The sequence below is a fragment of the Aspergillus bombycis genome (assembly GCF_001792695.1).
Source record: "Aspergillus bombycis strain NRRL26010 chromosome Unknown contig00003, whole genome shotgun sequence".
In the NCBI taxonomy this organism is placed as follows: Eukaryota; Fungi; Ascomycota; class Eurotiomycetes; order Eurotiales; family Aspergillaceae; genus Aspergillus; species Aspergillus bombycis.
Window position 1 is genome coordinate 53,540 of NW_019170005.1, and position 15,725 is coordinate 69,264.

At 46.0% G+C, this 15,725-nt stretch overlaps 4 protein-coding genes across 4 annotated transcripts; 2 read left to right on the forward strand and 2 right to left on the reverse strand.

Annotated features, from left to right (window-relative positions):
• Nucleotides 1–6,821: 6,821 nt before the first annotated feature.
• On the reverse strand, nucleotides 6,822–7,455 carry ABOM_000841 (thiamine-binding protein; the record flags this gene model as incomplete). Its single annotated transcript, XM_022527971.1, has 4 exons — nucleotides 6,822–6,885; nucleotides 6,949–7,051; nucleotides 7,193–7,298; nucleotides 7,396–7,455. 4 exons carry the CDS (start codon nucleotides 7,453–7,455, stop codon nucleotides 6,822–6,824), a joined length of 333 nt encoding a protein of 110 aa, XP_022394210.1.
• A 520-nt stretch (nucleotides 7,456–7,975) lies between these two features.
• ABOM_000842 (putative pyruvate dehydrogenase E1 component alpha subunit) lies at nucleotides 7,976–9,135 on the reverse strand (the record flags this gene model as incomplete). Its single annotated transcript, XM_022527972.1, has 4 exons — nucleotides 7,976–8,481; nucleotides 8,533–8,685; nucleotides 8,760–8,986; nucleotides 9,050–9,135. 4 exons carry the CDS (start codon nucleotides 9,133–9,135, stop codon nucleotides 7,976–7,978), a joined length of 972 nt encoding a protein of 323 aa, XP_022394209.1.
• A 940-nt stretch (nucleotides 9,136–10,075) lies between these two features.
• ABOM_000843 (putative DNA repair protein Rad4) lies at nucleotides 10,076–13,130 on the forward strand (the record flags this gene model as incomplete). Its single annotated transcript, XM_022527973.1, has 4 exons — nucleotides 10,076–10,651; nucleotides 10,707–10,910; nucleotides 10,964–11,318; nucleotides 11,371–13,130. Coding segments are annotated over 4 exons (2,895 nt in total), but the record flags the coding sequence as incomplete, so codon positions are not given.
• Nucleotides 13,131–13,497: 367 nt separating this feature from the next.
• On the forward strand, nucleotides 13,498–15,441 carry ABOM_000844 (uncharacterized protein; the record flags this gene model as incomplete). The annotated part of the gene is made up of 1 exon (XM_022527974.1): nucleotides 13,498–15,441. The coding sequence occupies one exon, from the start codon at nucleotides 13,498–13,500 to the stop codon at nucleotides 15,439–15,441; it is 1,944 nt and encodes a 647-aa protein (XP_022394215.1).
• Between the last annotated feature and the right edge of the window lie 284 nt (nucleotides 15,442–15,725).

Sequence of the window (15,725 nt, forward strand, 5' to 3'; positions counted from 1 at the left end):
TATTGGTGAGTGTCACTTGAATGGTAGGAAGCAGGATGACAAGGCTGGATTTATGGGAAAGCAGCTGTCACTTTTAACAACTGAGAGTGAAACAGAGGGGCTATGATGGAACTAAGAAAGGGAAAGGCTTACAACCGGCCTTGCACCCATACTGATGGGCTCTGGGCTCTGGGGCTAGGAAATTGACCACGAGTGGGGTGGCTATTAGTTTTCAAAATCAACAACCGGGAGGATCAGTTGAAAGAAGAGACGAAGAGATAGGAGCCAAACTCGAGGGCTTATTGGTGATCAATATTTACAAGAAGACTGGTGATAGGAATGATATTGATGAAGAATAATGACGATCCCAGCTATAATTATCACCATATGCAGTGCAGAACGCGCATATGAAACAGTGCGAAATTCGATACTTTCGGTGCCACGGAACTAGAAAAAGAATTATACTTAAAGTAGCCTGGTACTCGGTAGGCTCATGCCATTCCTCCCCAGCTAGTCTAGACAGGGGGAACCGATCGTGTGGGTTAGGGACTCCGTTGATTTAGAAGGGTAACCGGACACCGTACGGAGTCGTAACTTAGTGGTCGGCTGCCTTTTCCTTCTTTTTTAATTTCCTTCCTCGAACCCGGCAGCCTGGATTAAGTTTGACTTTAGCAGGACGGAGTTAATCATAACCTAAAAGGATAGGAGCGAAGAAATTCACTTTGTAATAGTAATGGGTTCAGGGGAGGTTTTTTTTTTATTTTTTTTTTGAAAAAAATAGGCGGTCATGCCAATAATTATTAGATAATTCTTGTCCTTCGCCGTAGAGAATTTTCAACCAGAAAATTGACAAGGGGCATAAGGTTAAAAAGAAAAAAAAAATTAAAAAAAGAAAAGGGAAAAAAACTTATAGAGTTATCAGGTCGATGTACTGTGTATCCGCAATTCGTAATTACAATACAGGATGTGTCAAATTATCTTGAACGGTTCGGGCGGCGGCGGGAGGAAAAATAATAAAAATTAAAACAAGAAGTCAATGAGAAAATTACCCACTACATTGGGACTTAAAAAGAGTAGTCTTGAACTAGAAAGGACATACTCCGTACTCGAGCTACTCTTCGGAAACTTTTCTTTCATGCAGTGTACGGTCCATATGAACGGGAACTACTGTAGATGGTCAACTCACTCGACTTCAAGACGTCGACAATCATCACCTAAAGACAAGCATTTACATTTGTTCGTCTGATTTCTGGGTACAACATTACATACACTTGCGAATATCACAAGGCATCTCGGAAGCCCCTTCTCGAGCGGGCAAAAGGTCCACTAACTATGCGTAAAGAGAAGAAACCAGTAGTTTGGTATATAGTATAGCACAAACTAATGCTCTACCATTAGTCGGTTCCTTGTGCAACCGCTATACCCCTGCCAGCTGGTCCCGGCTCTTAAGAACTAAGGAGAAAAAGCACGGGCGTCCCAAGCTGCCGGGAGAGTCAGTGACGAGAACCGAGGAGGACAATACGAAGTGGGCAAATCAGTGGTGGCTTGTAAGTTCTAACTTCGGTACGTCAGGCAGAAACAACCTAGCAGGGAAGAGGGTCCAGAAGTCCTTTCACACCGGTCAAGCCACACTTATCATTGCTACCTAATAACAAAGTACTGTCTAGCTGCCAGGTAGTGGTAAGAGAGCAGTACCACTAGTACCGTAAAGAGGTAAGAGTGAAATGATCTTCAACAGAAGCCGGGATCCAATGACTGTTGGTACCACACTGCTGGGAAATTCCAATCCATGGGTCGCTCTTTATCCCATAGGACGACTGGAGCCATTGGATGACGCTATGCATGGGTTTGGCATTGTCCTATCAGGATGATCGCGGATGATTTATGGCAGTCGCCTGAATTCAAATTTACAGATAAATGAAAGAAAGGAAAAAGCAAATATAGCCTAAGTTGACCAACAAGCAATTCCCCTTTCCCAACCGCCCATGATTGACAGCAGCCTCAGGCTCCTCTTTTGTTTTTCACTCTAATTTTCTCCGTGGTGACACAAAGATGAAGGAAAGTTACCGCTATCCAGGCTGTCGGATCCCTGACCCACCCATACCGACGGAATTACCCTCCACTTCTGTCCCACTCAAACTCCTCCAAGTTTCTCTCCGCCGGGACACCCCCCTTTATCATCATTATTTGAAATACTGTTTCATTAGTTAGCAGACACCGTTAGTAACTTGGTCAAAAAATGAGACTTTTTTCTAAAAAGATCGGCTCTTATTCTTTTTCCGCTGTTTTTATTAGCATCATTATTAATATTATTCTAATGTATTATCGCTCCACTTTTTCCACACCTCGGAGTAACATCCGCATCAAAGAGTACTACTCTTCGAAATCTACGGGGTACACTCATTTATTTCCATGTTCTTCCCAAGGTATCCTCTACGATATAGGCAAGACTTGATCTTATTCCTCATCGCAGATTATAACCTTGCAACGGACGACGAATCAAGCCTGTGGATAGTGGCAGATTATTCTCAGCTAGGGGTCTTGAGGTAAATACTGTTGAATGCCGCCCCGCCGATTAAGCCCGTGGCATCCGCTCGGGAAAAGTTCGAGAAGAGCAGTCAAGCGAGATGAACCTTGTATCCTTGGTTCAAAGTCCCGGGCGTACCATACATAAGGAATGTTGGCCCGACGCATGTCGCTTACATACTCCTGCATCAACTAGAGTATTTCAGGCGACGGAGTGAGTATATAACCAAATAGAGAGCATCCATTATCTCGCAGTGACCAAACTTTACCCGAGACCAATTACGCTGAAATAGATGCACCTGCAGCTGATGGAGCGTTTGGTGAATTGCTCCTGTGCTCAAAGTGTGGTACCCTAAAATTTTAAGTGCTCGGTAGACCTCCACTGCTCGCGAATGCGGTAGGAGGGCCTCGGTTGTATGTTTCCACTGGTTCTTCTTGGAGAATTCCTGTCGTTAATTGGTAGATGGATGTAGTAGAAAATACGACACCTTAAGGATCTACTAGCCGCCTTTCGGAATACGGCGGTTGTGGATCTATTACAGAGTACGGAGTATAAACAAGAATTTTCCTAACAGTAACAATTATAGTCCAAGTAAAAATTCCTATTGATAGGGGCTGTTATACAACGGACATACCCAGTGCCAAAATATATGCCACAGAGTAATTCTCACTGTACTCAGGTCCTATGCGAAGTTCACCACCTCCAATTCAACACTTTCTATATATGCATGAAGTGTCAACGCACAACCAGGGGAGCCACTATCGAACGCAGTCCCGTACCGCCGTGACTCTATCTACACGTAGAGCATGCTGTTATACTGGGTATATTTCGCAACATTGTTGACGCGGCACATAGTGTCGAGCATCTCATCGTGTACTCCATAATCTTCCCCATATAAATTCCCGAGTACATCGGCGTTTACCGGTTGTGACGCGTAAGGAATATAGAGTGGGATGTGACAATGGTACTATTTTTTCGCACGAAAGCTTGTAGCACTTTTCAATGATATGTTGACCTCGGGAATTCCTCGGACGCCTTGGCCTGAGGAGAAAGATGAGATAGACTACGCCACCCGCTCAACTATTTGATGATCGTTACCTACTAGGTACTTCAGTAGTCCCTCAGTATGCACGGAGATTCAAATACAAGGCTATCGGAAGCATGTTACCTATTGCAAGGCTGATGAAGCGTGCATCAAGGCTGCAGCACCCTTCCGTAGGGGAACTGGATTTCCAAGGTGCAGAAGGCTGCCGTGGACGCCGCCCAAAGGCCGACAAATAAGTAACTTACCCGGGCAATAGGGTGGAGACAAGTGCTGTCAACAGTCAATTGGTGATTCCTCTCGGGGATTGGAATTTTCCAGCTCATCACTCCTCTGCTAGTCCATAGCGTGCTGCTACTAGTTCCCAGTAGAGCATAGTGATGTTGGCTACTGCACGGTGGGAATATCCATCTGTTGGTAGATGAGACAAGTCATCCCAACGGCTGTTTGACCCCATCTTCCCCTCTCATCTTGTGTATCACCGTGAGCCGTCCCATCTACGTGCCTTAACAATGTTCACCGGGCCGTTTCATCCTCTATTACCATCGTGAGCAGCTGTCCATTGACTTTAATTTTCGGGTCACAGCCTCTAAGAGAGTTACATTATTGAGAGACATGTTTCAGAGCGGAAAATCGTAGAGAGTGAAAGAAACAGGTGAAAAAATTTTTCTGAATCAGACGAACAACGCCCCGACCTTAAACCAGGCGGCCGACAAGTACAACTAGCCGGAAATTAGGCTGAACTGTGACAAGCCTATCTCGAGTCTCCATATTATTCCTAGACATGTAAGTCTGCATGAGCTGAGCCGGACTATACTAGTATTTCATGCGTGTTGAGCGCCATTGCTTGGCTTCCAGCATGTACTTCATCGGGCTGCCACAGGGTTAGGCACGTATGAAGGCGCGATTACCACTGTAAAAGCGATGCACTATACTGAATTAAGAAGAAAACACTGTGACATACTTTGAGAGAACTTTCAAGCGTTCGTTGTAAGTGTATATACGTACTCCTTACGTATATACATACGTAGACCTTGTCCTTGCGAGCTAGATTCAACGCATTGTTTCTGTAGGCAAGAGCCATGTTTTCATCTGTCAGTTAGCAAATAGACATTTATCTCTGTAGAATGTTCATGACGGAAAGCCCGACTCTCGGCGTCTACTTCGCCTATTGAGGTTGAGCTTGGTCACGAGTTACAAGGCCAGGATAATTACTCTTTACCTCGTAAGGAAAGGACAACGAAGGAATCGCCAAGACCTACAAGCCTGGATCTTCGCCCACATCCAAAACACCCAAATAGCTATTGGATTGCGGTTACGGATAGTGGGACTTACCCATACTCGTGACCCGAAATGGTCCTAGGGTTACTTGGTGACCGGCTGTCACCAACTCACAGGCCGGATATGCCCGGTCCAGCCTCCATATGCAGGAGTAGTACATTTAGGAGCCGCGGCCCTATCGAAAAAAAAAGAAAGAAAAAGCGAGAAACGTCCAGAAGCTAAGATAGTTCTCTCAGTGAGTATCTCTCAATTGTCGCCTTTCAGTTGACAGTATGTCATCTGACTTGTTTTCCTATAACCAAATACTCGGGTCTGGAGGGTTCAGGGCACTTAGCGACCTGGCAAAGCGAAGCTAAAGAAGCCGCTTCAGGGATTGCTAGTGGCTCTCAAGCTGAAAGGATTCTCCCTCACAAACCCCCAATTGGCATGGTTTATACGCACGTCCAACAGTTTCAGTGGGAGGGGAAATCTATCCACCAGACATTTCCACGGAAGCTCCTCTGCCTACTCGCCATACAAGGGCCATGCATAAGTGCAATGGACCCTAGACTTTTCTCAAATTTTGTCCTTGCCGAGACGCATATGCACTTGTTGATAGGACGCGGCTGCACGAATGTCCACCTAAGATTCTGTCAAAAAGCAAAAATAAGATGTTACATCGCAGATTACCCCCATTTTTAGTTAACGCCAGTAGTAACGATCATCGGGATTTGAAGTCACTCTGGTGTGTCTTTCTTTGCTGTACCACTGCCTGGTGTTGCGGAAATACCTAATTGAGTCATTGCTCGTTTAACTCTGGGAATTACTCCGGCAAGCCAATCATGCAGGTGAGGGTCTAGTGTGTCCTTTGACAGGTGGTCATATTAGCACTGGAGCCAACTTGGCGTTAGGATGAAGAAATATTCTTCGATAGTTCCCTCCAGACGGGGTAGGAATGATAATAGTAAGTTACCTGCTACTGAATTACACGTAATACTTAAGAAACTCCAATTTGTCATGGAAATTCCAGATAAGACTATAGTGCATATGTAATATTGGAGCATCTAGAACGTAACAAGGGTGGAAGCAAGGATTAACCCGTGGACAGTTCTTTTTCTTTAAGTTCCCCTCTTATAACAAGGAGTCTAAACTGTAGGCGAAAACCGAACCTGGGAACACTACTCCGTAATCCCTCCGTCGCTAGGGGTACGTCTAGTACTATAACTTCGTTGTGATCTGCTGCAAGTGAGTAATGGGTTCATACAAGGTATGTTTTTGTCTCACATACGTATTATCTACTGCTGTTTATCTTATGCTCGAGGCTGTAATAGTTTCCTGTCATTAGGACTCTACCTACCTGTGGTCAATTTTGAAACATCTGTGCTGGACATTTCAAATGTTTACTCTTACTAATATCGACCAGTACGCGAATTTACTACCAAGGTGTTGGGGTTTTACCCCTCAGACCAAACTTTTCTAATTGACAAATACGGATAACCATACTACTAGTAACTCATGGATGCTGGTGCTGTCGTAGGTTGTAATGGCCAATCAAACGTTTTCGGTATCAGGTAACGCGATAATATAAAGTTAAAAAGGATCGCTTCCGGACCATTCGGTCGGGTCGCGAGTCAATCGGGGTGTAACACAAGGTACCGAGTACCTGGTATCTATAGACGTGGCCTTATGTGTCAGATTCTTATACCACGGCGAAAAGTTCTTCCAAAAACTGCATTGATCGTTCATTATTTGCCTAGAAAGGTTGGTTAGGTTGTACAGAACCTGGATCCTGGTCCTTTCGAGAAGACGGGAGCTCGAGTTTTGCAAGTCCAATATATCAAACAGAGAAGGATGAATGTTCCAAAACTAGATATCAATCACATTACATACAACTCACGCCCTTCCCCTTCCACTTCTTCCCCATTGTGGTTTCTCTGCATACATTTGTTTCCTGAAGAAAGCATGCTGACCTAATTTCGAGGATTGCAACCACAGCTGTCTTCGCCAGTTTTTTCAAGTCGCCAAGATTTTCTCAACGGACAGCAAACTGCCCTCCATCGGTTGTTCCTTATCCGTCCTACTCGTGTACAATGTTAGACGTTCGATTATCCAATAATGGCCTTGTTCGATGCCAACTTACCTGGTTGTGACGCGGATATCTGTCTGGATTCTTGGTATGCCCTCCTGGTGGATCAAAGTATGGGCATATCCAATGACTCGGGCGACTTGATCCCATGGCCCCTCTAGATCATTCAATTAGTGGCTCAAGTTCATCATGCTTGTCTACGCTAATATCTCTTAGATTTATCCTGAACGGACAAATCCGTAAGACAACATCATGCTGAAGCTCCAATCAAGCCCATGGTCAAATGAAAGCAACTTACCAACAGCCGTCCCAGTGGCAGTCATCTGATACTTCAGGCCAGACTTCTGCAGCAGGTCCTGGATTTCTGCGATTTGCTTGGAGAATGATGCGCTCTGCGAGCCGATCTAAGAAGCGAGCGTCAGCTGAATGTATCCATTAGGCAACTCTTTTCGTCATCTTCATGGCCCACCGCGATCGTTAATTGGAACACGGAATACCTACCGGAACCAAGGAGAAGTCGGCGATGCAGGTCGAAGGGGTTGTCAGATCAGCTGTCGCCATGTCTGTTGCCGCTGTTATTTTCGTGACTGATGCTATTCTGTATCAAAGGTTGGTGCTGGTGGGTTGATATTCTTAAGCGTTGGGAATATCTAAAACTACGTAAGCCCCGCTTGGTATCCAAGCGGCTTATTATAGCTCATAACCTGTCATATTATCAGAGTGACGTCCATATTGATCATTGACGTTCCTCGCAAACAGCGAATGAGATTGTTGGTTGCGACTGTGTGTAGGTTATCTTGGCCAGCGCCAACAGTTGGGTTCCACGCAATACGGCCGCGCCCAAACTATATTGATGCAGAGCTGTACGTTCTGGGCTCACTCGTTCCGTGGCTCATCTGCATGGCTTAGTGTCATATATGGATTACTTTAAACTTGATCTATCTCATGACTGACACTTGTTCGGCTGTCTAGACGTCAATCCCAGGGCATCCTTATCCTCACCCTTTTCGAGCTGTATCTCATTAACCTCTTATTACTTATCAGCTATGGTATCGATCATATCAAATGCCAAACTCCTCGCCTAAACCCGATAATAAGTTTCATCGATGGTCCTTCCTCGCCGTTGCTGCGGCTCACTACCACGAACATATGTATCCTCAAACAAAATGTCGAGTTTTGTCTCGGGCTCAGGCATCCTTTCAGCCTCGGCCACCTCATCGTTCACTTTGCTGCGTACATTTTTATCAATTGATTTGGCGTCCTCCTCCGAGAATACACCCCACTCAATTAACTTCTCTTTGAGGTTAGAGATTGGGTCATTCGCACGCTGCTCTTTCAATTCTTCACGGCTTCGATATGCAATTCCTGGGTCTGACATTGAGTGACCCGCATATCGATATGTGAGGTATTCATAGACCAGGGGTCCATTTCCTGTTTGGACGAAATTCTTGCCATATCTGACTGCTGAAAGGACGGCAAGGACATCCATTCCGTTAATTCGTAGCCCCGGGATGTACTGGCCACGCTTGTAGTATTCGGTCATAGCAGAGGCTCTGTCAACAGATGTTCCCATACCGTATTTATTGTCTAAAAGCACGTTAGTACGTTGAGGAGCGCACCTAGGGAGAGTGAACTTACTCTCACAGCAAAATATCACAGGTAGATTCCACAGCTTAGCCATATTGAAGGATTCGTGAACTTGGCCTTGATTGGCTGCTCCATCACCATAGAGATCGATGGTGACATTATTCGCATCGTTGTATTGTTGAGCGAACGCGATTCCAGCACCTACTGGCACGCTGGCCCCGACAATCCCATTCCCCCCAAAAAAACTTTCGCAGACATGTGCATAGAGCCACCTTTACCATAAGAGATGCCATCTCTTCGTCCAAGCAATTCCCCAACGATAGACTTCACAGTCCCTCCACGCATCAAGGTAAACCCATGGGAACGGTATGCGGTTATAAGTTTGTCATGTTTAGTAAGTGCATGCTCGATACCGACAGCGACTGCCTCCTGTCCAGTAGATAAATGGCAAAAGCCACGGATTTTCCTGTCTTTATATAAACCGTCTGCGGCAAGCTCCATGCGCCTGCAAATAGTCAACGATATTGCTCGGCACGAAACGGAAAAGAGACCAGAGAGATCAGCAGACCTTATCAATGTCATATCATGGTATAGCTGTTTGAGTTCCCTCTTGGTGGTTTCAACTGAATACGGAGGCGGATCTAAATGGTACATATCGAAGCTATCTTCTGGTATCGGAACACTAAACGGCTTATCATCTTCCTTCAGAGACGTCAAGTGTCATTAATTGCCGTCTAACAAACGAATAGTGCATTTGTCACGTACAGAATGTATATCTTCCAAATTAGCGACATGTGCTAGAGAGCGGCGATAGGTACAAGAAAGGACTGGCCGCATCCAAGGGACCGCCCCAGTTGTTTTCAAGGATCTTGAAAGCATAGTTTAGATTATCGCAATAGTGCCACTGGCTGCTATGAGACCACAATGAATCTGGAGGAAATTCCAGGGAACTTTTGACTTGCTTTAAGTGCCAACTTAAGTTCTTAAAATCTATAGAACTTACGGAATCTGTCACTCTGGAGTTGGTTTAATGAGCGCTCCCAGTGGATCAACAATATGTGACGCAATACTTAACTCATCAGGTCATGTATTGCCTTTAACATTTCAATGGGCAAGTCTAAGAGTCCTATCTATAGAGTTCTGGCATTGCTATGTTACCTATTGTCAGAAAGGACATCTAGTCAGTCCACAAGCACAACCAATAGAAAAATCTATAGCCACTTGGCATACATCTTCTGACGGATGGACCGACTCGAATCAATATTACCCGATCCGGAAATGCCCACCAATTCGGACCGGATCAACAGTACATCCGTGATGACGCATTGCTGTTCTGAGCAGTTCTGGAACTAGTTTCAAAGTTTTAAAGATATCAGACCTTATGCTTGTAAATAAATAGGCATAAATTAATGCTGTATCTCATGCCTATTCCTTCGCCGAGCGGAGGATCATCTTTACTCTCACTCGAATCAACATAGCGATGAAGTCACCAGGGCATTTATCGCAGTTCCCAATTTACCACATCCACGCGTTGAGACGCGTATAACTATTTCTCTGATCACGAAAAACTTCAACCCTATGGTTCCGAATAGGTCTTGCTGAAAGTATGCCCCGCACGACTCGTGCCCGTTCCAAGAAGAACCCAGCCCCTGGCGGTCACCAGTCAAGAGAGCAAGATGATGAGATCCCAGAAGTATACCAAGAGATGCTGGCAGAAGCCGAAGCTCGAGATCCCGGCCGCCTAGAGAATGATCGACCAATAAAAAAGCGGAAGGTACAGGGGCAGACACTGTCGTCTTCTGCTCCTTCTCAGATTACAAAACAAGGAGATCAGTATCCATCAAAGAAGCAAGAAAATGTCAACCCGCAAGTACAAACGGTGTATGACTCTTCTTCTGATGATGAATCGGAAATGGAGTGGGAAGAGGTTGACATTTCTCAAGCACCTGCTGCTCCTATTGAACCAGCCCCTGTTCCTGGAGGAGAAAACGACACCATGCAGATCACTCTTGACCCTCATCAGGATCAAAAGCGAAAAGTAATTAGAAGGCGGAAGCCAATTACAGCAGCTGAGAAGGAGATTAGATTACATGTGCACAAAGCCCATCTGCTTTGCCTATTGTCTCATGCCCAGTTACGAAACCTCTGGTGCAACGATGAATATATTCAGGTGCGCCTTGGCTTTGGCACGATCCTGTTTGCACCTCAACTAATATAAAATGCAGGGGTTTCTTAAGCAGATGTTGACAAAACGCGTGATCTCGCTTCTGAATCCGTCGCAGGAACAGCCACAGTATACAAGGTCGACAATGTTCATTGATGGACTTAATCAGGCCAGCGATGCCTTTCTAAAGAGATTCAGAGTGACTAAGCCGGGTTTGAAGCGAGCTCATTGGGCAGATGACTCTCTTTCCTTGAAACAGAGAGTGGTATTGTACTCAACTTCTGTAGTATAAGGGTTGTGCTTCTAATTCCGTCCTAGGAAGATATCCAGTCAGACGCAGAGGTTTTCTTATCGAAGGAGGATTTTCTTAAACAGGCTAAGACACTTCAAGGCTCTCGCGATTTTGGTGCCCAGCTGTTCTGTGCCCTACTGCGCTCCGCAGCTGTGGAAGCTAGGCTCATCTGTTCATTACAGCCATTGCCATTTACTGGAACAACCAAACAAATGATGCCTACCAAGCCGGGACGGCAGATCATCGTGATCTCGTCAGATGATCATGATACCTCTACCGATGATTTGACAAAGCGGAGGGCATCGCCAACACCGTCAAGGACCAGACGACTTGGTCGGCCACAATTCAAACCCTCAACTCCACCGAAGAGCTTCATTGCCAGTATGTATTTCCCCCAAAAAAGGTTTCTGAATAACCGTATTAATGACTGAAGACTCACGACCTAGTATCCGGGAATCATTGCACCCGGTATTCTGGGTCGAGGCTTTCAATGAAGCGATGCAGAAGTGGGTTCCTGTTGACCCATTGGTGACGAAATCGCTTGCGAAACCTTCCAAATTTGAGCCGCCATCAAGTGATCCGTATAACTGTATGAGTTATGTTATTGCATTTGAGGAAGACGCCTCGGCAAGAGATGTGACGCGCCGTTACTCCAAGGCATTTAATGCCAAAACACGCAAGCTACGCGTGGAGTCTACCAAACATGGGGAAAGATGGTGGAGCCAGGTTATGCGGTTTTATGAGAGACCTTTCCTTGAGGACCGTGATGAAGTGGAAATCAGCGAGCTTACGGCCAAAATTGCTGCGGAGCCTATGCCCCGGAATATACAAGATTTCAAAGACCACCCAATCTTTGCGCTCGAGCGACATCTTCGCCGTCATGAAACTATTTTCCCGAAACGTGTCGTTGGACAGGTTAGCGTTAGCAAATCAGGGTCAAAAAATCAAGTTTTGGAACCTGTTTATCGCCGATCCGATATCCACGTTTTGCGAAGTGCGAACAGGTGGTTTCGGTCGGGACGGGACATAAAGCTTGGTGAGCAGCCGTTGAAGCGTGTTCAATCCCATAGCAATCAAGCCATAGCTGTCGAGGAAGATGAGAGGGACCCTGAACAGAATACTGAAACAGCTTTATACGCTTTTCACCAAACCGAACTATATACACCGCCATCGGTCGTCCAAGGGAAGGTTCCAAAAAATGCCTTCGGAAACCTAGATGTCTACGTGCCGAGCATGGTTCCCCCTGGAGGAGTCCATATCAAGCACCCTGATGCTAGGCACGCCGCGAAACTATTGGGTATTGACTACACAGATGCCGTAACGGGCTTTAATTTCAAAGGGCGCCATGGGACAGCCGTAGTTCAGGGTGTTGTCATTGCTAATGAGTATGGGGAGGCATTAAAGGAAGTTCTAGGTTGTCTTGAAGACCAAAGGTTGCAGGCTGAGCTCGAGCAGAAATCGGCTGAAGCGCTTCGGCTTTGGAAACACTTTTTGCTTAGGCTTCGCATCGCAAAAAGAGTCCAAAGCTACGCGGTTGAAGGCGAAGAGGCCGATGACGAGGAGAGCATTGCATCAAGCTATACTGGCCACGGCAACCCAGAAGAAACCGGTGGCGGGTTCATCCCTGAACCAAACCAGGAAGCTATTGGTTCACAGAGCATCACTCAAGAACGCCACTTTGAAAGTTTCACTGCTCCCAAAAATGATGATTTTCTCGGCGGAGGATTCATTCCTGACGACAGTGAGACACATCAGGAAACTGCCGAAGACTCGGCTCCTGAAGTGGCAAAGGGTCCCTCTCACACAAATAGAGCAGAACCGTCTTTATACTCGCTTGTTGTCGTGTCAGACGATACGAACACTGCTCAAAGTACAAAGCCTTACCAAGGCACCACAATATCTCCCGAGGCTTCAGCGCCCAACTCAAGAGACAAAGAAGGTCCTAAGGAGGACGACCGAAAAGTTTCTGAAGGGGTTTTGCCAAATACACTTATCTCGACTGAGTCGTCAACGGCAGCAAATACACACTCTGCGAGTGTTGATGTAACTTCTCAGCCTATCTCAGCAATACAGTCACGTATTGAATCTCCCGTGACTTCAGATAAAGGATCGAATAGTAACGACGAAGGGTCCTTGTTATCGCATGATCCAGAGGATGAAGATGCGATTCCAGAGTGGCTCATGTCTGATTAACGAGTCCGGGCTTCTCGCTATGTGTGCCTACCTTTCTATCAGATTATTCTTAAGTAATCCCAGATACACTATGATTATACTAGATACCCAATAAGTTGCGCATGTGGTTGTTAGCATTGTACGAATGCAACATGTATGAAATTTGCCCTAAGGTTCAGGCATCATAACTCCCATTCAAGTTAAATGGCTTTGTTGTGCACAGACCATCAGTTTATGGCTTAGCGACGCGTGATCGCGTATCGCCAGTCGTCACAATCAATAAGCAAAGCTAAGACAACGCCACCAAACAATTCTCTATTCAGTAGCCGGCAATAAAATCCTATGGATCATTACAACCTACTACATCATCTTCACGACTTAATTTGCGATGAGACGAGGTGATACAAGTGGGACGAACGCTCAGACCAGCCAGAAACAGTTTCAAACTCCGGATAAACCTCCAGGTCCTTCAACGGTATCTGACGGCTTGAGAGGATCATTGAGTTCAAAGAAGAGGACTGGAACACCCGCATCTCCAGCTTCTACATTTAAGTCATGGAAGAGGACCTCATTTGCCGGAGCTCGAGACCAGCCGACACTCACCCAGATCGATTTCGTGACACAGGTATCGCAGCCTCAGTCAGATGACGATGATCTCGATTTTATTGATGAAGCACCTGAGAATGGTACAAGGAGGCATAAGGAGGTCATCGAGATAGCAGATGATTCTGATAATGATGCCGATTATCGACCACCCTCAAATTCGCGAGCCTCGCGAGCCCACGGCGTCAGGTTCGATCGGGATGCGAATAATGTCGGGTCTAAGCAGTCTAGGGTGGTTAGTCAAGATGCTGGCCCTTCAAAACGGGGTCGGAGAAAAAGTGGTGACGGTGTCAAGGGCAACAAGAAGGGCAAGAACAATCAACAGAAAGATAAGACATTGACACAGATGGACTATGTTAGGCGGTACTTGAAGATCGAGCCGGATGAGGATGTCAAATTGGAGTACACATATACCACTCCTCACAAGCATGAACGAAAATCTCATAACTTGCCTCCTCCAAACGCCGAAGATATGGCCCGCGGTCCGAATGATACCTATGCCACTTCAAGTGAGTCTAAGAGACGGAAACTGGATCACGAGCTCCGGTCAAATGGAGAAGTGGAATTGGCCAAGGACTCTAAAGCGACTCGATTATTTGGAGGCCCAGTCACGCCGCGGAAGCCTAGCCGATCGGAAATACCCTCCTCTCAGTCTCCAGAGAGTCCCGGACTTGCAATCATCACATCATCGCAGTTCCGCGGTGCTACTCGTTCTCCCCTTAAACGGGAGTCCCCGACCCCAACTGTTAAACGTATCAAAGAAGAATCTCCTGGCTACGATCGAGTAAATCATTCCCCTCAAAGTCTGGAACGAACATTGCACCTTGATTCAATACCGCCATCTATGAAATCCCATCCCCCGCCGACAATCAAGCTTACTTCAAAAGAAAGCTTAGAAACCAATGCGAGCTCTACCCAATCCCACTCTACGAAAGGGGCAACAGTCACCAAAGAGGGAACTAATACACTCCATGAACTCGATGAGCATCCTCTGACTACACAGAGGACTGTCGTTTATGAAACAGACGCTGAGACCGATAGTGACGACATCCCAGACAACGGACTCAATATACCTGGTCTACCTTCCGAAGAAGCGACTGCAAACCAGTTCCATACTTATGAAGATGATAATAAGCTGCCTAATGAAGATTCTCAAGAACTTCCACCAATTCCTCCCTCGGGGCTAGATTTTGAATGTGGTCCTCTGCAATTAGAAACCAATTTGCCATCTGATGCATCAATATACTACCGGAGGCCGCAGCAGGCTACACAGTTCCCACTTGAGCCAATACCCGCGATTAATACACAAAAGATGGCGGAGCTCTTTCCAGATCATCAGCAAGAGCCGGCCACTGCCTCCGAATTCCGGTCATCACCGTACCGTCCTCTATATACTCAAACACAGACCCAATCTCAAACTCAAGACCAAGACAAATCTTCAACAGACATTGTTCCCGAATCATCACCTATTGTACGCTGTGAAAGCGGAAATATTCCAAATGCCGCTATTCAACGTGGACCTGCTACTCGAGAATCTGTCGTGCAGGTGGAGTCTTCACAACCTGCAGATAGATTTCAACGGAAGGCCGATGCTGATGGAAGCTCTCAGCCGCGTGGTATTATATCAAAAAGTGCACTCCTGACATCAAGTGTCATGGAAAGTATACCATTGCCGGCGTTCATATTGGGTAGTCAGGATAGTATCGGGGAGCCTTACTCAGATATCTAATAGTCATCCAACAAGGCGATATTAAACACATCCTACAGGCATTACGCATCAAATAATAATGAGTCCTAATGAAAGACATAAAAATACAAATTATTATTATATCCCCTCTTCCACGCATATACACACACTATCTGTATGCATTAAGATGTATTAAACTACTGGTAACGGACAGCGGGGCGTCGGCCCGTCTATCACCCCGGGAACGGATCAATTACACTGACCCAAAAGTTGGCGCTCCCCTCCGCAGCTCCGCTATCAAGCACTCAGCCGGATCCGAGGCTTTT